The sequence below is a fragment of the Rhinolophus sinicus genome, linkage group LG09 (assembly GCF_036562045.2).
Source record: "Rhinolophus sinicus isolate RSC01 linkage group LG09, ASM3656204v1, whole genome shotgun sequence".
NCBI lineage: Eukaryota > Metazoa > Chordata > Mammalia > Chiroptera > Rhinolophidae > Rhinolophus > Rhinolophus sinicus.
In genome coordinates this window covers 93,570,695-93,594,960 of record NC_133758.1, presented here as the reverse complement: position 1 = coordinate 93,594,960, position 24,266 = coordinate 93,570,695, and the positions used below count along the sequence as shown (strand labels likewise).

Sequence of the window (24,266 nt, the reverse complement as noted above, 5' to 3'; positions counted from 1 at the left end):
TCCTTCATCCACTGCAGAATGTACCACCAACACTATGTCACGTGCCTCCAAGTTTGTCAGTCCCCTTGGCTGTAATACTAATAGTGAAGTTGGGAAACATTATCTCATAATCAACAATCCCCAAAGGGTGTCCTGGAACAGGACATGCCCTAGAGATATCAAAAGAGCTAATTTTGTAAAATGTTCCTTCTTCTTGAATTCTTCTTGGAACTTTGATGAATGGGGACAGGAAGCTTTTTACCTGAGCTTAGAATACCCCTCATCATTTAGGCATCACACTTTGAACTTACTACAGTGTGGGTGCTGGGGCCCTGCTCTCCTGAGACTGCTTCTGGGCAATGACCAGGGACAGTGCTGATGATAAATTCAGGTTCCAAACACAGCACTCTTCCAGTGGGCAGTGTTTGCTTAGGAGCTAACCATTGGCCCGGGGGAGACTTTCTCAGAGCAGCACTATGCCTGCGGCCGTGCTACCCAGTCTTTTTCCTTCTTGTCCCCTTTCCCAAGTGTGAGACCTCCTGCACAGTCTGAAGGTTCTCCCTGCTCACTCCTGCTCCTGCTCCCCTTTATCCTTTGTAGATGTATCTACAATGATTTGCATGTGTTTCTCAGAGGACCGGAACTTACATATTATTTAACAAAATAACAAATTCACAAATTTCCATTAAGGTCCCTGAGGTTTTCATAGCAATGCCACAATGAAAGTTTTGGCTGAACATCAATTTTAACATTTCTACCTAAAGACAATATGTAGTGGGTTGAATAGTGCCCTCCACCTTCCCCTCTGACACTCCCCCCCCCCCACCAAAAAAAGAAGGTATGTCTAAATCCAAACAACCTGTGAAGGTGACCTTATTTGGGACATTGCAAATGTAATTAAGTATCTCAAGATGAGCTCAATCCTGGATATAGGGTGGGTTCCACGTCCAATGATGAATGTTCTGGCGAAATACATAAAAGACAAACAAACAGAGAAAAAGGAGAGGAGGCAATGTGACAACAGGATGAGAGATTAGTGTGGTGGGTGAAAAAGGCAAGGATTGTCAATTTCCCTCAGCTACCAGAAACTGAAGGAGAGGCATGAAATGGATTCTTCCTCAAAGCCTTCAGAAGGAACAATCCCAAGGATACCTTGCCTTCAGACCTCTAGCCTCTAGAACTAAGAGAAAATAAATGTCTGTTTTTTTTAAGCCATCAAGTTTGTGATAATTTTTACATTAACCTTAAGAAACTAATAAACGGTGTTGGCAGCTTTTATTTTCGGGCAGTTTTTTTTATCCCCCCAACGTGACTGAGAATTTCCTCTGTAGTGAAAGCACATTAATTAATGGGTTCCTGCAATTCACTGGGGAGGCTGCTGCAGGCAGCCTCTCACATTGAAGTCTTTACGGTGTTGATTTTTAAATTGTTCAATGTTGCACAGTCCTTAAACCTCTCAAACCAACTCAGACTGGCTTTGTAATTACTTTTTTACAAAATCATCACCCTTAATCATTTACTTCTTTTTTAGTTCTTTATAAAGATTTAAAGAATATGTGGCTAGCCTTTATTCTATTCAATGAATGGCTGAAATACAGGTGAGGTGTAAAAATCCTCCCACTCAGAATGGCCAGAACATTTAGCTAGCATTTTAGCAGTTAAAAAATAAATAAATAAAAAATAAACAAATAAATATATATATATATATTTGATAGCAAATTATGGTAAAGTCTGTTGGAAATAGTTATAGCAAATATTCCAATGTGATAACATAGACTGTGAGAGAGAACCATTTAATAAAAAAAACAACAAAAAACAAACATAGATTTCCCTGCTGAACACTGCATGACAGGGATATTCAGAAGAACTAAGTCACAATATCCATATACTTAGTGTTTTATCCGCCCAATCATTTTTTAAAAAATATAAAAATTGTCACATTATAGGTAAAGGGTCTCTGTTTAAAATCTCCAATTTTAGCTTAAAGGGAGCTTGATCAAAGCAGGTGTCTTTTCAGAATAAGTATAATTCTAAATATATTTCTCAAATATAATACCTATACTAGACTTACTAAAGGTTCTAATATTACTGGAGAATTTGACAAGTCAGAAAAACATATTCCTTTATGAACTGAAATGTTCACTGCTCTCCCCCTTTTTTCAGTTTATCTGGTAGTGGGAGTACAAATTTCCATGTTCCCCAACTTAAAATTTCTGTTCAAAAGTTGGATAAGAATTAAGGAAAGTAAAATTTAGAGATGATAATATTAGGAGGGCAATATTTAGGGGGTGTGGGACTGAGTATCTTTCTAGATTCTCTGAAGATATTCTTGCATAATCATAGAATGTTGTGGTGGGAATAGTTCTCAGATATTGTTTCTTCTGATTTCCTCAGTATTAGAGGGATAAAATGGAGAGCCCTCTGATACTAGGATAGGGCCCTTCTACTAATATTCATAGTATTCATAATACTATGAATACTATGAGAAAATACCCTATAGGACATCTAAGAGCCAAGGCCTGGAAGAAAAATTCAACTACTTCTAATTCCATGTATAGTTATAGCCCTCCTTTTCACATTAAAGCTTTTATAGTCTTCAGAGGCATGGTAAAGATGAGTAGATACTAAAGCCACAAAGCAAATATGGCACATGTCCCTGAGTTATGTTTTGAAATTAAAATTTCAGGACATTATTTTTGGGATTTATGTTTTGTGTTTTTTAAAAAAATTTGTATGTACGCAAATTATATTTTTTGAATTGTGTATGCCAACAAAATAGATTTTGGTTTTCCCAGGTTGCCTAATACTGTGTTTGTTGGTAAATGTACAGGGAGTTGAAAATTTTATGGTCAGAAATGAATTGGAAACTTTGGTCATTTTGTATTGTCTTAAAACAGGATGTTATTAGCATTGCAACTAGAAAGTACACTATTGTTGCTACAATGTCTGATTTCTTAGTAAGTGTTTTGCAATCCACATGGAAACTTTAATGAATGAAACTTTCATCTTTTGAATTGGTGTGGGCTTAAAAATGTTTAATAATATACAGATTCAAATGTTTAATAATATACAGATTCTAACTCAGAGTTGCATTTTGTTATATTTTGATTGAAATGCATGACTGCACTTAATTCTATTGTTTATAAAAGTGTGTTTCCCATAACAAAAAAATTACAATTGATAATTTAACTTCAACACATTTTGCATTATATTCTGGTTATTGGTTCACATAGGAAGTTTAAAGTATCTTGTGAAAATGCAAAAGAAAATAAAGACACCCGAGAATAATCTAAAATTAGATTATTAGAAAAAAATTCCCAGACCTCAGTGTAAATATGACAGCACAGATAATGGTAAGGGCTCAGAGTCATGAATATTTATTATGTGCCAAGTACTAATCCCAGCAGAAGTATGAGGGAGATATTTGTATTATCCCCATTTACCAATAGCAGTAACGTTAGCACAAATAGTGAATGGGAGTTAAGCAGCACTTGTTAATCTTAAACTCTGGATACTGAGTTGAAAATGGGTTCATTAGTTTGGAGAATACCATGTGGTATTTGTGGATAAACTACTTGAACAAACATTGCATGAAATCATCATTTCTTGCAATTATAAATATTTTAAAATCTAGCCTATCTTTCTGGGGAAATAAAATGAATGCAATTTGCAAAACCTCTCTCCACCAAATCTAATAAATGACCTTAAATCACTTTTAAAAATAAAAGAAAAAAATGTAGAGAATAAATAAGCAGACTTTAAGTGAAAGAAGCAGAAAAAAAAGTATGTAACTTCAAATATACAAGTTGGAAAGTATCACCAAGGAGCAGAGATTCTCTAGCATTATCTCCCTGTTATTTTTCAACTTCTTCAAAATGAATTGAGTGAGTGGGGATGTTGCAGCATCATCAAACGGGAAGGGAGAAGCAGGGGCGGGGAGTGGGGGGGACATGAGGCTCTGGATGTGTCTCTAGAGAAATCACCTTTTTTCACCACTGATAATGCTGGATCCACACAGAGCTGATCTCAGGTTCTCTATTTTTTTCATTTTGTGGACAAGAAAGAAGGCTGAAAAGACAATTAATTAACCAGAACTAAATATGTCCAAGTATAGTTAGCCACTTAAAAAAATGGAGAGAAAAATGAAGGAAAAAGAAAACAAAAAATAAAGAAAGGCAAGAACCACTGAGGTACACACCAAGAAGACAACCTGAATTATAAATCTCTCTTTTGCACATCCCCTTATGGCTGGTATAGAGGAAGTTGACATTTGAGTAGAGGGCACAAAACTCTGAAAAGCTCAATAACTACTGGAAATTGTTTTCTCTCAAACTAAAGAGAATGCTCCGCAAAGTCACACAGTGGACTCTTTCTAAAGTGAAGTAATGATCCAAAATTTAAGTGCAGTCTTCTATGAAAAGTCATTAAAATCTTCTCCTTGCTTCCTTCCTCAATTTCCATTCCCCCTTCTCCATAGCACTTGGATGGACAAACCATAACCCTAATGAATTTTAACTTTCTTTATAACCTAGGCCTTCAGTGTGGCCTGGTAAACGTAACCACACCTCCCTTGTCACTGAACTTTTCCTATCTGTTGGATCATTTTTCAATACCCTCAGTACTTTTCTCAAATGTCAAATCTTCCCTTATCCTCTTTTCTCAACTGATGCCCTTTCTTCCTCCTTCAATGACTAAAGTAATGGCACCAGAACCTTACATGTACCAAATGGACATCTACCTCCCCACAGTATATGAACCCATACACTCTGTCTTCTCAGTTAGGGGAACTGTCCGTGTCCCCATCCTAAGCCAGGCCTGCTGTGAATGAGACCACATTCTTCCTCACTCACTTAAGGATACCACTCTATGGCTTCCCCTTCTTCTTTCTACATTTTCAATGTTCTTGTTCCACTGGATCATTTATTAGCATGCTGGTTTTCTTTTCTCTCCTCTTATAAAAACAAACAAACAAACAAACAAACAAAAAACAACTTAAATCCACTTCCTTCCGTCCAGCTACTGCTCAAATTCTTTGCTTCTGTTGCAGTAAATCTTTTTGAATGAGTTGTCTGTATTTGCTGCTTCCCATTCCTCCTGTCTTATCTACCTCACTCTGATTGGGCTTTTCTCCCAACTACTGAAGTGAAACAGTGTTAACCAGGGATGTGAATGACTTTCTTCTTGCTAGCTCCAACAGTCAAGTTCTGCTCCTCAGCTTACATGACACTCTGCTCTCATGACACATTGCTTCTCCTGGTTTTCTTTCTTTTATGCCAGTTTCTCATCCTTTGTCTCCTTGCAGATTCCTCCTCTTTTCCCAGCATCTGAATTTCCAAATAAGTGCCTGTGGTGTCTCAGGGCTTGGTATCTTTTCTAAGTTCACGCTCCACGTGATATTACATAGTTCTATGGCTTTAAACATCATTTATACCAATAACACTCAAATTGAATTCTTTAACCCAGTGCCTCTCCTAAATTCCACACTCATACATAATTGCTCTCCTCAGGATACACTTGGACGTCTAATAGATTTCTCAAATATAAAATGCCTAAAATGAAAACTGAGAACTCTCCATCCCAAACTTGCTCCATCTGCAGTGTTCCCTGTTCCTCTTGTGGCAACTTCATCTCTCTAATTGCTCAAACATAGAATTTTGGGATCATTCTTGACTCGTCACTTTCACAGCCTGTATCCAATCCATCGGGAAAACATTTGGCTCCACTTTCAAAATGATCCATCTTTTGTGCTCAAACACTAACACCGTCATGAAAAGTCGTCAAATCTCTAGACTGAATTAATGTAATAATTCCATAATTATTTCCCTGCTTTTACCTTTGTCTTCTACAGTCTATTTTCATTACAATAGTCCAATTATTCCTTTTAAAACTCTTTTGAAACAATGATATTCACAGGAATTTATTTAAAAAAAATATGACCAGGGAGGCCCCATGTACCAGTTACAGATGGTTACATCTTGCATAACTACAGTTTATAAAACACTATTGAAACCAGAGCACAGGCATTGGTATAATCCACAGAGTTTATTCAGATTTCATCAGATTTATATGAACAGAGTGCTTCTTTTAAAACGTAAATCAGATTCAAAGTTTTGCCCAAATGTCACTTTTTTATAGAAGTCTAGTTTAACCTTGTTATTTAAAATTGCAAATTGGCCTGCAAGTTAATAATCCCCTTTACCTTGTACTATATTTTTCCATAGCAGTTGAAATCTTCTAATATATTACATTTATTTATTATGTTTATTTTCTCTTTCACTAGACTACAAAACACATGCTCAAGAATATTTTCTCTTTTGTGCAATCATGTATTCCAAGTACTTGGAACAGTATTTGTTCTAAAGTTAATACTCTCAAGTATTTGAAAGAATGATTGTCAGTCACAACTGGGGAATTTTGTTTCTGCTCTTTAGTTGTTTTGTAAGACCTGTTCATTCTCCCTAAGGCACATAAAATTCTATGTTGATTAATTCATTAATTACTGCGCCTGTGAGTCAAATGTTAGCATCTTTTCCCAACTCCACATTCTTGATGTCATGCTGGAGGCTTGAAATAAACATGATGAGAAAATTTACAATTGGTCATTCAGCAAACACTGCAAGTCAGCACTCCGCACCCTCAACCTTTAAACATTTACCAGTACACCACTGCATCACACCCATCATTTTAGTCACCGATTATATTTTTTAATTAAAATTATGTTTTCAATATCCATGTTTAGTTATTAGATAGATTAGTGCCTCAGATGCAAGTGTATGTTTTCTTAATAAATTTTCTACACAATCAAATCTGTATAAAATGTAAATTAGTTCCTAGGACAGTGTCTGGCGGGCATAGGTTTGCTAAGAAAGTTATCAGATATTTTGTCTCTCTAAACAATCACTCTTCCGAATAAGTATTTGTAATTATTGGACTAGATGTGCACATCAAAAAGTCGTAACAGCAAATGCAGGAAAGCATTTTAAGGAATGCTTGTTTAAGAGAGTTATTAGCAAATAATATCAAAAGGAAAAAGGAAAACTTTTTTCATAGTTTCTGCTGCTGACTAAAATTTAAATTAAATGGTTGTCTTTCCAGATAAATAGAAACAGTCAGTGCGATGTGTATTGCTATGCACATTTCTCTAACATACTATGACCATCATCTTTTCAAGTTAACTATGACCCCAAGAGCATCACAGGAAAGTGTAGAGAGGCAAGAGGTCCCCCCCCACCCCCAAGCTTTCTAATGTGGCTCTACCATTAGACTATTCTTTTTAAAATATTTAAAAATCCAGCTGTATAGATTTCAGTGAGCATATAAATTGCTACAAGATGACTCTTATTATTTTTAACAAGAGTTCTATATTTCTCTTACAATCCCTTTGTACTTTTATTATAATTTTCACACAAGTAGATATGAACTTCTGACTCTTGGTGACTAGTTCTCCAAATATTCTATCGTGCTGAACGTGTTTCTTTTCTGCTGCTGACTAAAATTTAAATAGAACATATTTTAATATCACCTGGGGAATTGTATTAATAGCTATATCAGTTTCTGGATATTCTGAATTTCCAAAATACTGTTTTTTTTTGCTATTGTGACCTGAGTTCAGGGTAAATATATTTTTGAATAAAATGTTCTAAACAGGTTTTTTCCCCCTAATAAGCCCCTTGAACAACAACCAAACACACACACACACACACACACACACACACACACACACACACACACAATGTAGCAGGAAAAAAATGCTGATTAACTCCCAATTTCTTTGTGCCTCTCTTTAAGGATTAGAGAAGTGAAAACTTCAACCTTAGCTACATATATTAATCAGTCAAGGAGCTTTTTAACAATCCCCAGCCTGGATTGCACCCACAGTGATGAAATCTTCATCACAGCTACCCAGATAATCCTACAATGGATCCAGGTTTGAGTACCACTGGGTTAGACACAAAACAGTTTGGGTTAGACAAAGGTAAAGCTCTTTTGCTAATTTTAAATACTATCTTTCTAATGGAAACTTTAATGATAAAATTTAACTTAGTACCGAATACTAATATGTCATATGCACATTAATGGTAGCTCAATATTAATTAATGAATTAATGAATGTCATAAGTTTCAGGTGTACAAAACAACATAGTGATTAGACATTTACACCCCTCACAGAGTGATAACCCCAACAAGTCTACTACCCATCTGACTTCATACACAGCTATTACAATACCATTGACTATGTTCTCTATGCTGTACTTGACATCCTGTGACTGTATATTTTTTAATTTATAGTTGACATTCAATACTATTTTATATTGCTAGCTCAATATTTAAATTTGAAAATTATTCTCTTTAAACAGTAATAGCTACAGAACCCTATTTACTGCAGAGTTAAAACAGCCACTGAAAACATGCTTTGGCTGGACACAGGGAAATATTTCTATGCCACTAATATCCTTTGTGATAAGGGTAAAAAACTAGGGGGAAGCCTGCATTGTGAAGGAAACTTTTGTAAGCACTGTGTTGAGAGAACTTTTCCAAAGATGACTTTTCCAACGATGTAATATTAAGATTTAAGGATTTAAGACATTGGCGGCCTCTTTCACAGTGTCAGAGCCTTCATTTCTCCCTGGAAATCCTCACTGAAACAGGGAATCATGGCACTGTCTACTTTGGCAAATAAAGGACTAGATTATTAACCTACAGTCCATTCTTCAAAAACTTGTCATTTATAAAAATGACAAATATTTTTTATAAGTTAGACAGTCTTGGTGTTAACAGTGGGATATGATCATCTTCTCACAGCAGTTATGACTACTATTTGGACAGTAAAACTACTGGCCTTGATTTTAAAAATATATTTACTTTGGAACAAACAAAAAAGGTTTTCTCATGAGGCATAGTGAGAATGTACTATTTGCAGAATTGTTTTTTTTTAATGTTCGATAGTCCTGTCTTTTCTATATGCTTTTCCCTTACAATACAGCATGAACAATTTTAATGTTTATTGAAGATGCATTCTTATAATAACTGTATGAAACATATGTTATATAAAATTTGGATATATTTTAAAGTTTTCAAAAAGAGCAGCACATGTACATACGTGTATTCTAATTCCATTATCAAAGAAAAACATAACCCTGAACAAAAATAAAATAAAGTGCATTAAAAACTTTAAATAATATCCATATGAATTTTTGGTTATATTTCTTGTGTATATAGAGGATATGTTTTTATCTGTTAATTTAAGTTGGTGAAAAAGAAATAAAGTATTTCCATGTACTAGAAAAATAGGTAGTAAAATTCCGTGAACTAAATTAACAAAGTCATGGACTCCAAAGTAGATGCCTAGGCTGTAATGGAAACTTACACTGGTTCCAAGTAATGAGAACAGGTTTAAATCATATGCAAGAGTTTGGTCACTACTTCAACCCCTTTTAGCTGATTTTTAATCAGTGATTACTTTAACCTTGATTTCTTCTTGTGTTAGATGGAGAGGAAGTTTGATAAAGTCACAGGTGATTGTGAATTTTAAATTAAATGATAAGAGAAAACACTTTGCAAACTCTAAATCACTTGACATTTGCAAACTTTAATTAATAGTGTTAATAATACTCAGTGCATAAATCACGTGTGGATTCCAAGAAAGAATTATTATGGGGAGCTCCATGGAGAGTAAGTAGAGTAAGTTGTTATGTACTATGGTTGAAGGAAATCCTGAAGGTGGACAGAATGTCAGGTCAGCTATGACATACATTATGCTTGAACTTCATTTGACAATAAAGGGAATCCTGGTCAAAAAAGAACATCATGAGCAAAGGAGGGGCTATAAAATCGTGAGATACCTTGGGAACTGGATGGCTGGATACTGAAATGTAAATAAGGAAGGCATAGAAAACAATTATTGGTAGGTAGGTTTGGATCATATTCTGACACACCCATGATGGGAAGAGGAGGATTTTGTGCTTTAATCCAAAGACAACAGAAAACTGTTGAATGATGATATGTTTGAAGTCATGTTTAGGATGAAAGAAAGGACCAGGAATTTATTGGGTACCAGACATTTTGCAAGATGCCGTTGGATGGTCCATATCATTATTCCAATTTTAGGTATTAGAAAACTGAGCCACAAAGAGGTTAAAAATATGCCCAGGGATATTCAGCCAAGAATTTTGGAGCCATGACTCAAATCCAAATCTATCTGGCTTTAAATCTTTCCATTACTCCACGGGACCTTTTTGATTAATCTGACAAGTGTGTGTTGAATTTTTGGAATAAAGAGACAGTGAAATCACAAAGGAAGCTAGCTCATTTACGATGCAGCAGACACCCAAAGAGATATGACGTAAACTAAAAGTGTTTCATTTTTCATGTAGCATTTTTAGGACCCATTAGTTTGAGTTTTCTATTTTCTAAACATTGTCAAATATACTTACCGATTATTTTTAAATTTCAGAATTATGTAAAAATAATTAAGTTTCCCTTGAATATCATGTGAAAATCAGAACATTCCTAATGGTACATTCCTAAAATGTACCTAATTTAACTCTCATGGCATTGTATATTATGTGACTCAACCAAACATGAAAGGATTCACAGGGAATAGACTTTTTAGGGGCCCTCCGGAATGACTCATGCACTAGAGCAGGTGCTAGAAAGACAAGCCATGAGCGAAAATCTACTGTATTAGTCCCCATATACATTTCCTTCATCCTAGCATATAAAAAGGTGTTTGATGAACAAAATGACTTCCACTTTTAGGTTCAGTACCACCTTAGTTCTTAGATGATTCTTACGGTGACGGAAAACACAGCCTAAAATGACCCCGTCTTCTCTGTTGAGGTTATTAAAATTAAACTACTTCTTGGTGAGACTAATACACTAGTCAGAGGGCAACGATTGGTATCCACTGTTCTCCAAGTCCTCTGCCCTATTAGCCAAGCCAAACATCAGTGCCTCTGGAATTAGCCCTGTATTTCATAATTGCCTCAAGTCACAACCCTCCTTTGCTTTCTAGGAGATCCAATATTTTGTGCTAAGCATCTGTCCTGATCCCTTATCCCAAGGATTAAACCAGCTGTTTGAACCTGGCTGCCCAGCACTTAAGTTGTCAATCTTTTTGGATGCCAGACCTTTGTTCCATTACAGATATGTATTAACTGTGAATTGATCTCCCAGCTCACAGCTGCCTGCCTGCCTGTCTGGCTACTTGCCCGGATTTCTCAGCATCGCTCAGCCCAGAATCTGTCACTGTGCTCTTATACTTGAGGCTCCAATAGTAGCTGAAATGTGACTGAGACTATGTCTTTCTCTGACCTACTGCCTATTCATCCGGGCGTCACTTCCTTGGTATCTGTCTTGTACTAGAGGACAGGTCAGATCTAGTCATGCATGCTTGGTCCTCTCCACTGCTGCAGTGTTGTTTTGAACTAACATGACTTAGAGTTGACACAGCAGTCAAAAAGATAGGAATGTTTATGGTGATAGGTAATAGGGACAAATCCAGATAAGCAGCTGAGTTACAAAATAAGTAAATGAGTGTCCTCCTATGAAGATAAGTAGAACACAGCAGAAAGAATTTCATAATTGAGTGCAAGTTGGGAATCTAAGCAGATCTGTAAGCAGTTCACATATGGGGATTCTGTTTAAAGGCTATGAGCCCCAGACAGGATATAGGAGACCCTCTGGTGTTCCATTCCAAAATATCCATCTATAGATGATTAACTGGACAAGTCAAGGCGTCAATATTAGAGAGACTGGGCCCTACTTTAGAAAGGTTATTGGGATGGGAATAGAGTAACAAGGTAATGTTACAGTTTCTAAACTGTATTGTAAAGTGGGGATTGCATCATGTATAAACTTCAGATGTCAAAATATTAAAAATGGAACTTGAGACTGGAAAAGGAGCAAGTTGGCTTGAAGGTGATTCATCTGAATATGAATTAGTAATCCTTAAATTGTCTCAGACGAAGATCATCATTGCGCCTGAGTTCAGGGAAATGGCAGTCACACAGAGAGATTTTGGCTCTTTATTTATTTGTTCCTAGTAGTCACCACACTAAGAATATGCCAATATAACTATAACCAATAAACCACTAAAAATGACATGAATATCAATTTTATGGGTTGCTGTCTTCTCTGGGCATTTATAAATGATGACTGAATGTATTTTTTACTCCTATAGAAACCTGAAATGAAAAGCCCATCTTCAGGCAGTGTCTCTAAAGTTCTATGGAAGTCCTATGTAAAAGAACCTTTTTTTCCCCTTCCTCCTTCCATTTTATCATGGGTCTAACATACGGTTAAAATAATCATAGTCTATTCGGATACATTATCCCAGAATTTATGCATCTATATATGTTCATGTATTGGGAGGTATATACAAAATAGTCTGCATCTACATCTATCAACAAGAGAAAGTAAAAGGTATTCTGCCAACGTAGAGTGGTGCCTTATCATCCACAAAGAAGGATTTGGGAATAGGGACCAGCTTCATTTGTTTTTCTTTTTTTTTTTTTTTTTAAAGATTTTATTGCGGAAGGGGAACAGGACTTTATTGGGGAACAGTGTGTACTTCCAGGCTTTTTTTCCAAGTCAAGTTGTTGTCCTTTCAGTCTTAGCTGTGGAGGGCGCAGCTCAGCTCCAGGTCCAGTTGCTGCTGCCGTTGCTAGTTGCAGGGGCACAGCCCACCATCCCTTGCGGGACTTGAGGAACCGAACTGGCAACCTTGTGGTTGAGAGCCCACTGGCCCATGTGGGAATCGAACCGGCAGCCTTCGGAGTTAGGAGCATGGAGCTCTAACCTCCTGAGCCACCGGGCCGGCCCCCATTTCTTTTTTAACATGCAACCAGGTCTCTGAAGTGGTGAGAGTTTCTGCCAAGCCAAGGTACATGTTGAAGCTATTACTTTAATGTGTTGTAATGTAAGGATACCTCTGATCAATTCCATCTCAATATTTATTGCAGTTCTGTTGTTTCAGCTTTGTAATAAATTTGAATGCTGTGCAACAATGAAAATGTACATTTTCCTCTCTAAGGCAACCTGCAAGGGACACAGCATAACATATTAACAATAATCACAGTATTGAAAGTGTTAGCAAAATATTTTTAAAAAGAAATATATCAGAAACGGTACAGGCTTCAAGCATGTTATAGCATGCACACAAGTGTGTACACACACACACACACATGAGGATCTCAATAACAAGACAAACACCCAATTAAAAAATGACCAACAAATTTGAATAGACATTTCTTCATAGAAGATACACAAATGGTCAGTGAACACATGGAGAGATTCACAACATCATTTGTCATTAGCAAATGACTAATCAAATGCCAATTAAAACCATTCATATCCACTAGGATGGCAATAATAATAATAATAATAATAGTAATAGTAATAATAATAATAATAATAATAAAAACAAACTAGAAAATAACAAGTGTCCGCAAAATTATGGAGAAATTGAAACCCTCATACATTGCCAGTAGGAATATAAGCTAGTACAGCCCCATGAAAATCTGTTTGGCAGGTATTCAAATTGTTAAAAATATTTACCATATGACATAGCAATTCTCAGATATATCAATAAATATATTTGCATAGAAATATGTACACTTGAATGTTCATAGCAGCAGTTTACATAATGGCCAAAATATGGAAACAAGTTAAATTTATTTCAGCTATTGAATGGATAAAAAAATGTGGTATATCCATAAAATGTAATATTTTTTTTTTTTTACTATGAAAAGTAAAATGAAGTACTGATACATGCTGCAACATAGCATAGGAATTCATGCTTTACAAAGTTCATGTTATGAAAGACCTACATTAGTACCTGCTTTTGCTAACCAGAAAAGATCTGAAGAGGATTTTCACTTTTAAATGCATAGTAACTGTTTCTTTGTTTTACAACCATTTTGACTTACAAAAGATTTTGTAAGGTAGGAACACTTTACTTTGGGATAGTGGGGAAAACTGGAACCTTTAAGTGCACTGCACTAAGTGAAAGAAACCAAACACAAAGGCAACACTTTGTATGATTCTATTTGTGTGACATGACAAGAATATAGGGTTTTTTGGGGGTGGGGGGGATTGTGTGTGATAATAATGTTCTGGAATTAGATAATGGTGATGGTTGTACAGCATTGTGAATATACTAAAAAGACAGAGAATTGTGCGCTTTAAAATGGTTAAAGTGGTGAATTTATGTAGAATGAATTTTGTCACAGTAAAAAAATACAGTCACATGTATAAAACCCCACAGAATTTACAATAAACAAACAAAATTTTTAATTCAAATGAAAGTACAATTCACAAAATATAGGTTGTCATGATGCATTCGATGGGCATCTAAGAGTGAATTTTCTAAAGGGTGTTTCAAAGCGTCATTTGTAAATTAGTTTTTTTTGGAACTGGGAAATAGTTCATGGTGATTAAAATATCATTAAATCTTGGGGAAAGACAGGAAGGATTATATTCAAATTCTAGGAATCAATATCTATGCCCTGTTCCTTAATGGAAAGCTGAGACTCTTTTGCTTATTTCTCACATTTTAATTTCAAGCATGTTTTATCACTGTTATTCAAGCTTGACTATTTAGATGACGTATAAATATTGGTTAGCTATAGGTTTCCTCTAACTTAATTATATTATAATTCTGAGACTTCTTGGTTAAAAAGTTATATTTTGACAATTACGAGAGCATTATTTTAGTAAATTAAGTACATATATTTATATTTATGTATAATTTTTTAAAGTTTAATAATATTTATGTTCTCTCATGACATTATTTCCCATATTAACTCAAAATTCTTTTGTTAATATGATGAAGGTCCTAAAATTTATTTAAAATTTGAAAAAAAATACTTTTGGTAATATATCTAAACTTTGTTTCTTAATTGAATTAAAATAAGCTTTAGTTTAAGATTTATGTATGCAGAGGGTACCAAAAAATGTGTATGCATTTTAAGAAAGGAAAAAACTATATTAAAAGTACACTGATGGTAACCACTTTGAGCACTTCTTGTAAATGCAGAAGTCAAATGTGACTTGTGTTCATCTTTTGTTATTAGTATATAATTAGTATTACAATTTTAACACAGTTTTTGCCTTCATTAAAATGTGTACATGTTTTTTTTTTTTTTTTTTTTTAAAGATTTTATTGGGGAAGGGGAACAGGACTTTATTGGGGAACAATGGTCAAATTGTTGTCCTTTCAATCCTAGTTGTGGGGGGCTCTGTTCAGCTTCAAGTTGTTGCCCCCTCAGTCCTAGTTGTGGAGGGCGCAGCTCAGCCCCAGGTCCAGCCGCCGTTGCTAGTTGCAGGGGGCACAGCCCACCATCCCTTGTGGGAGTCGAACCGGCAACCTTGTGGTTGAGAGGACAGGCTCCAACCAACTGAGCCATCCGGGAGCTCAGCGGCAGCTCAGCTCAAGGTGCTGCGCTCAATCCTAGCTGCAGGGGGCAGAGCCCACCATCCCTTGCGGGACTCGAGGAATTGAACTGGCAACCTGGTTGAGAGCCCACTGGCCCATGTGGGAATCGAACCGGCAGCCTTCAGAGTCAGGAGCACGGGGCTCTAACCGCCTGAGCCACCGGTCCGGCCCAAATGTGTACATGTTTTTATGGCACCCTCTCTGTATTTAGAAAATGCTCTCTTAAAGTACTACAAGCAAAATAGTAAAATGTACAGCTTTTCTCTGAGTGGATTCACCACTGAGGCTTAGCTACACATTTTAATTTTCTTGTTTATTCAGTAGGGTTCTTATTTAGTGAATGGAGCAATATATGAAAAATGCACTGTATAAATTATAAAGTTAAAAAAAAGTGCCAGTTTTATTTTTTTCTTCTTAAGCTAAACTTATTTCATTCACTTAGATGTTATCAAGATAAAGGGAAGAAAACACACTACCTATTCATTTATTGGCTCCTCAATTCATGTAATACATAGACAATGGTCCTATTCTTGGACAATACACTTGGGCAAAATATACTTTTTTTTCTGTTCCTGTCTTTTTTATGTGATTGTCTTTTTTGCAATTAAATAGTCTTTTAAAACTGTCAAAGAACACTTTACATGTTCATTTGAAAACTTAATATCTGTTGGTGATTATATTTTAAGAGGTCTTTGTTTCTGGACTGGGATACATAACCACAGCAGGCATATATAAATAATTTGTGTGTTTTCTACTTCTTACAGATTCTACAAAGAAATTAAAGGACGTTCTTGAAGAATTCCATGGCAATGGTGTGCTTGCAAAGTATAATCCCGAAGGGGTAAATCTTTTTTCTTTATATCAGTTTCCTGTAAGTGCCTGAGGGAGGGATTTCTTAATCAATTGTTCTTGGGGGAATGAATACATATATGTTAAACTGTATACGGCAATATAAACAAAATTAAATTCATAATGAAATTATATTCTGGAAGATATATTAAATGTTGTACTTACCTTTTTTTAATCTAAAAACATTTTGTTAATGAAAATAACATTTCTATGTTCTGTGCTTGAAGAGTATTGATTATCTACTATATAGTTTTTGGTTCTTTTGCTAGATGTTAAGAAAAAGGACTAGATAGAAGGGGCGAGAAAGTGTGCCTTAGTCTCACTCTATGACCTACAAATTTAAACCCCAAATGAACATTGATGTGGGACCGGGGGGTTACTACTTTCAGGGAATTATTCCCTTGACAGAAGGAAGATTTGGTGATGGCTATAACTGAACTATTAATTTAAAGAGCCAGCTTGGACAAAAAGAGAGGGATTTCTTCTCCCTGTCTTGTTTTTGCCACTTCCTGGTTAGTAAAAGAGTCCCTGAAATTCTGCCCCTATAAAAAATGTCATGTCCTCTCAGTTGCTTTTGAAGACCTTGCTTGAATGAATGCTTTTCCTTTCCTAATTATTTGTTAAATAACCTCTTGTTTAATGTCAGCAGAGAGACGTTACATTTTAAATGTTTGATCATTATTACTGTGAGTCTTTTTGCTGCTTCACCAAAGCTAGGTTTACAAGAATTAACACAAACTGCCCCTTGCAAAAGACCCTTTTGTCTGAATGTATTATCTAGCCATCTACATAGATTTGTTTGCTGATTAAAATGTGATTTGTTTTTGTTGTCATGTCATTGTGGTTTTGAGTGTTTAAAGGAGCACAGTTCTTAGTTATCCTTCAGTATTTTACTTTCCTGGGATTTTTAAAACATACATTTTAGTCTAAACCCAATCTCTAATTTCCAGTCTTGAAATGTTCATATTGTTTTATAATTTCCTTTCAGTATTTCTAATAATTAGCTATTTTCGTGTCATATTTTTTATTATATCTAGGTTATGATGCTTTACTGTACCTTTTAAAACTCTTTAATCTAGATTTATCTTTTTAATTAAGTTAATATTTAGGGCCTGCAAATTATGGAGAAAATAAGGCAATTTAGAGCCATTCCCATTTTCCTATGTTAGGATATTGGGGGGGGGGAACAGATATCTGGCCTACATTTTCTTCACATTTTATTTTCCTAGATGCTATAGAGTGAGAGAAAAAAAACATTGGCAGATAAATTTTTAGAACTGAAAATCTCAAAGATCAGGAAAGCAGAATGGGAAAGTTAAATATGTCAACTTTACTGAATTGCTATAAAGACCCCAAAACGGAATTAATATTTGCATTCCCAACCATACTTGAAAATATGCATGTCTTCTAATCTATATACAGAGACAAAAACAGCTTTTTTTCCCTAAAGATACCTGCTGGCTATAAATTCAGTTGGAATGTGATGTTGTTTGCATAGTAGCCTTTTTGGTTCAATGATTTCTTATTTAAAGGACTCTCAAGACTTAGTCTTACTGATGTTACATATTTGATGAGGATTATCTGTCACTGTTTATTGGATTTATTGAGGTAATTACTAGATTCATTGTTAGACACACATATGATGTCAGCCTTTTCAATAATGAAACATCTCCCCACAAATGCACAGATCTGCTCTTGAAATGCATATTAAAACAAACAAACAAACAAAACAACAACAACAACAAAACAGTTGAAAAACAAAAAAAAGAAGAAAGGAAATCTCATTATGACCGAAAAGTAATTCTAATTTAAGAATGAAACCACTCTCTACTGTTAATGGTAGTATGTATTTTCCCTTCAGGAGAAAAAAATTAAGTTTATACGACTCTTTTAAATACCAGTTTCTGTTTCATAAAAGACAATAGGAAATAATTAGGAATGTTCAAGGTTGGGAGAAAAAAATCTTAAAGACCTTTAAGTCCTCTTTAGTACATGACTTCATCCAATTTATAAAAGGTTACTCTAATAGTATGAAAGAATTCATAAAGAATTCATTAAAAAAAATTGTAAAGAATCATACTGTCAACTCACATGTGAAATTCTCACTCTCTATTGACTGGTCAAGTTGAGCCCAAAGTTGTTTGGTATTGATGACTACTTAATAATGCTCAATTAAAAATAATTAACTTTTATCATTATGAATATTATAAATATTATAATACATTATATATCTTATATATAAATGTTATAAATATTATTATAATAAATATTATTATTAAAATAATTGATTCAATCTGCCTTTAGAATGAATAACTAATCTTTTGTTTTCTCAAATGAACATGGCTTGTATTATACATATAATTATCCATATTTACAAAGAGAGAACCATCTAAATATCTCTTAATTCACTTTCCCCTTATAAAATATAGCTGCTTAAATGTAGATGCATTATTTTTCTTATCATTCAATTGAATTAGTGAATTTGGAAGTACTATATATAAAAACTTAATCCGATGATAATGTGCCCTGTTTAAGTTTATTTTAATTGAGAAGATATATGAAGTGTAATGTATGAGCGATTCATTTATTTTTAATTCCTGTCTTTTAACAATCATTTGATAATCATTCTTTGAAGAAACAAAAGAATCATAAAATATAAATCTAAACAAATGGCTTTAAAGATTCTTTAAGAATTTTAAAAGGTCTTGAGATTCCTAAATAAATAAGATTATAGTCTTTTTAAAAAAGAACTCATTTTAAGAAAAATAAAATGACTTCCAATATTAACTAGCTAAGTTCATGACAATAACCGTAATTAAAACCTAGTTATCTGGAATCCCAGTTTAAGACTGATACCCTTCCTCTTCACTTCATTGATTAGGCCATGCAATGAGAAGGAAGGTCTTGAGAGATGAGAATAGGAGAATGGAAAGATGTTTCAGATAGGCAATTCCAATTATTCAATGTATGAGGTGTGATCAAAAGATACAGTGCATGTTTTAAAAAAAAAATTATTACGGTAAAAGACACATTGCCATGAATCCCCCTCAAAATACTCCCACTCGCTTATCCCATCATTCTTACCTCTTTCTGAAGCAATTCAGGAAGTCCCTTTTCATGAGCATCTTTAGTTGATCCTCTATCATGACCATCCTCCATGTCACACATTGCTTCTGGTATGGCAATTTCTGTCAAATAAAAACATCGTGGTGTGTCCTCATCCACCTTATTCACCAGATCTAGCACTGTGCGACTTCTGGCTCTTCCACAAAATCAAAATAACCATGAAAGAACTGCTTCAGAAAGTGTCAAGAACGATGGGATAAGTGTGTTCGAAGATGGTGTGGAACTGGGGGAGGTATTTTGAGCAGGATGTCTTTTACTGTAATATTTTTTAAAAATTTAAACATTTACCATATTTTTTTTTTATCACACCTAGTAGTATGTGGAATAGTACATTGAATGCCATTGCCTATGTAACGAGTATGGCATATTAGTGCCCATAATTATTACCGACTCATGCCTAACAAGGTATAAGATTTCTATTAGTCTCCATCCAATCTTAATGTGAATAATATAATGTTAAGAGTATGATTAGAACTAGTTTGTAGTAGCTATCCAGTCTTAGTGAGAGGGTCCACAGTAAAACAGAGTCAGGACATTCAGATATAAATAATTCATTAGTGTAGTAGTATTTGATAATGAGAGAGAACCAGTTTGGCATTGAATGTACATACATATATATTTTTGTTTCTGCCCTGAATTTCAAGTTCAACTCTAAATTGTTCCATTTACATCTAAAGTGATGGGAAGAACTTAAGTAGTGGTTTATGTATGGAAATATATTTATCTTTAAAGGCATGAAGAGAGGCTAGGCATGTTCTAATAGAATGAAACATTAGGAGTAGGGATTAAGTATTTATAATCTAATATGTCTTTATATATACTGTTATATTCCATAATCTTCTCTAGAATGTTTTAATCATACTGTATGTGTTATTCATTATATTAAGCATGTATTAATTAGAACTGTTTGCTTATTACATTCAAAGACTTATTTAGTTAGTGATTCTCAAATTTTAGCTTGTGTCAGAATCACCTGGAGGTTTTCTTAAAACACAGATTTCTCCCCCACCTCTCCCCTTTGTTTCTCTGTTTCTGAGGTGAGGCTCAAAAATTTGTATTTCTGTACATTTCCCAGTTGACTGATGCCGGTGTTTGGAACTACATTTTGAGTCCCATGGATCTAGGGTGTGTTTTAAAATCAATCTGTAAACTTGACCTTTTTTAGTTAAATTATCAGCGATAATGAGATAATGAGCGTAAATTGTCTTACATTAATACATGTATTCTTTCTTTCCTTGCATGCACAGAAACAAGACATTCTTAACCAAGTAAGACATTTTCTTTTCTATTAAAATCTGTTTTTTCTTTCTTTATTCTGATATAAGCTATGAATTTCTTATCTTTATCACTGGGCTATATACTTCTGTACCAGTAAGTTACATGTAATATGCAAGATTCCCTATAATACTTACAGAGTTATAATTGACTGATATTTGTTCAAATCAACATCTTAGATGGAGGACCTGATGCAATAATGGAACCAAAAAGTGTCCAGAGTGTGGGCTTTAGTTTTATAGACTCTTGAATTTCATTTTCTAATTTCACTAAACTTAGTGAGGTTCGGATAAAATAATTTATTTAATAAAATTATTTACTAGTTTACAATGGGAGGTTAAAGATTGCATTCAAATGCAATTGATAAGGACTTTTAAAACTTGATCTACAATGCTATTAGAATCTGTGAGGGAAATATAACTAAAAAGCTATTGAATTTTGCCTTTCTGAGGGAAAAAAAAGAGTAACCTGTTACTTCAGCCACTCTTTCCTGGTAGTTTCTTTTGCAAAGAAAGTTTTAGGTCCATCGTTCAATTGGATGTAAAGAATTACAACACATTTTGGGGGTTCTCTAAGTGGAATTTTCTTTCACCCTAGGAGTATATCTTACTAGTACACGAGTTGTCTAAAACCATCATGCTGGCCCCTTGGACAATACTGGATGTGTACTAGCAGCTTCTTATTCACAAGGTTCCCTGTGGTTTCAATGACAGCTGGCACTGTAATTTCATCCCCAACATGTTACAGTCTGACTGATTGCATCATGATGATCTTGACTGACCTAGATAGAGGCCTTCCATATTACAATCTCCTAGTATGAGGCAGACGGAAATGGCAACTCATTGACTGTGATGACTTTTACTAGCCTCCTTCAGAGCGTGGAAACCTATTAGACCCCCAAAGAGGGACTAGATAGACTTTTTGATGTTAGGAGGTAACTCCTCAGCGTAACATGATTGCTTTTATGAAACAGCCTTAGCTATTAAAGGTCATTTGTTTAACACTTTGGTCAACAAACATACCTTTCTGCATAACCTGAGTCCCCACTAGAGACTGTCTGAAAATGGTGTCAAGGTTAGCCCTGGAGTCAGCAGGATGAGTTTCTTCCTCCCCACACCCATTGCTCAGTCTTTATTCCACATACAGTTATTTCTTAGGGAAGCAATTTCAGTTGCAGAATAGAACAGGGAAAGCTGAGTGTAGCCAAAGGAAAAAAAGAATGAGGGCTTCCATATTTGTTGCGCACTCTGTGTTCTTTGTCTATTAGTAGTCTGTGAGTGTAGGATTTTCTTTTTACATTTCCTGTCTCTAGATGTGATTCTTAGCCCCAGGCTGAGTTGTGTTTTCTTAGCTCCCTGGGCTTTCCTTATCTTTGCACTTTGTATTATGTACTGTAGTTTTTGTTAATGTGCATACCCTTTACATCCAGACAAGTAAGTTGCTTCAATTCCTTAGTAAGTAACCTGGGAGTTCACAACCTACATTTTGTACTGCTGTGGCCTACTGTAATATGTTAAATGCCTTTAACGAGGATACTGACACTGATATAATTATTAGCAATGATATAAACACCCTTTTATTGTAAGCTATAATTGTCCTTCCAGAAGCAAATTTAAACCTTTCCCATTAAGGGAAGCATCTGGAAAGAATAACAGAGAAAACGTGGTCTTAGGAGTCCAACTGAACTGAGTTCAAATTCCACATCTGCCACATATTAACAGGTCTTGGACAAGTTATTTAATTTCTCCTAGCCTCAGTTTATTCACCTATAAAATGAAGACAGTACCGGCCTCACTGAGTTGTTAAAAGGGTTAAATTCTATATAAAATAATGAGCTCTATCTGTGACGTATAGGTATTCCATTGATGTTTGGAGACAGTGGCTGTTGTCACGCTTTAGCAACCAATCGGTTTCATACAAAAGTTCTGGAACATGCTTGAAAAGTGGAAGTGAGAACATCTAAGATACACCCCTAACCAATTCCGTGACCTTGATTTTCTCAGAGTCTCACTTTTCTCATGTATAAAGTGAGGAAGTATAACACTGATACCTCTTCCAACTTCAGTTTCCTTCTGCTATGAGATGTGAATGGAGGACATGACATGTGATTTGCTTCCCTGCCCAGCCTGGCCACAATCCAGTATGCTGTCCCTATAGTGGAGTTAATGTATCTGTGGTATTTGCCCCACCTCCCACAACTGCATAAATGCAGGCCAGACAGTTAGCAAGGAATGGAAGTAACATGCTCACCAGTATTTCTGCTTCTCTCCCCTATTACTAAAAACACAATTTGAGTCTTCTCCCTTTTCTTATCAAACCTACAACCAGAACACAGTTTTGAAAACACAACAACAAATTAAATAATAAAGTGCCTACTACAGTTCTGTTATTAACCTGATACTGACTATATAATAATTATATAGTAGCTTGCATTTCAATATGTGGCTTCAGTTTTCATGCCTTGATATTCAGAGAATTACTGTAGTACAGAATGAAATCAATTTCAACAATTTGAGAAGATATTTACATAAATATTTGAGATTCATTAATTATATTTTATCATAATTAAACAAATTAATTTGAAAAGCTTCTTGCAAGTTTCTAGTAAATTGCATATCTCATCATTTATAAAATAAAAGACACTATCTTATACCTATGAAAATGTTTAGAATTTAAGAATGAACCATCTGCTATATCTTATCCTCAATTGAAAGCTTAAATTAATAATTTGACTGCTTCAAGTAGCTAGGTGATATCTGTCACAGTTGATCTATTTCTCCCCTAACCTTCTATAAAAAAAAAAAAATACAGAAATTTAAACTAAGTTATTTAAGATATATACTGTATACTAACAATTGCTTCCAATTGTTTTCTCTACAAATGAGTTAAAAACAAGCTTAAATTATTTGGAAAATAAATTAATAATTCTCCATAGTTTAATAATAACAGACAACTTTGAAATGTGGAATTTAAACACTATGTATATCATTCTTTCATAACATTTATTACATAATTTATGTAAGAGTTAAAAATCAGGTTAGAGAAAAAATGTGATGCTGGGATCTTCACGTGATCTTTTTGCACTTTTCCAAGGATTAGTAGAACAAACACTTTAGGTATTTGCTGTACCTAATGTTTATTTTTAGTGTTTATCTATTGTTTTTGTTTGTGTGTTCTCACAATCAGGAATGGTTTTATTGAGCAGCGTAGTGAAAGATCCCAGGGAAATAAATCTAGAGATTTGGTTAGAAATGATTAGAATGCCTAAGTATTTAAAGGATTTTTAATAGATAAAGAAAATCATAATATTTTTTTAAGATCAACAAGTTAAAATTTTCACTTAGAAAAATACCTCCAAAGGCAATGTGGACAGTAGACTTCAGAGGTCTGAATTATTAAAACAATACAGTCAGCTGATAAAAACTGGGATGGCAGTGGAGTGGGGAAGCTGAGAGCAGATTTAGAACACCTTTGAGATATATGGTCAAAAGTAATAGATTATGCTTGGAATGTCAAAGGATATAAACAGAATTATAGTTAACTCAGATTTTTCAAGATTGGACAACTGAGTGGATAGTTATATCATTACTTTTTATTTATGA

The 24,266-nt window shown here is 34.7% G+C and overlaps 1 protein-coding gene across 4 annotated transcripts in view; it reads left to right on the top strand.

Annotated features, from left to right (window-relative positions):
• Positions 1 to 24,266, top strand: part of DGKB (diacylglycerol kinase beta) — a 642,123-nt gene that overhangs the window by 121,344 nt on the left and 496,513 nt on the right. For 2 of the 4 annotated variants that reach the window (XM_019727049.2, XM_074340802.1), the window contains 2 exons: positions 16,179 to 16,255; positions 20,637 to 20,657. In XM_019727049.2, the coding sequence (XP_019582608.1) occupies positions 16,179 to 16,255; positions 20,637 to 20,657 (98 nt within the window). The remainder of the gene's footprint in view (positions 1 to 16,178; positions 16,256 to 20,636; positions 20,658 to 24,266) is intronic. The other 2 variants (XM_074340800.1, XM_074340803.1) reach the window with 1 other exon arrangement.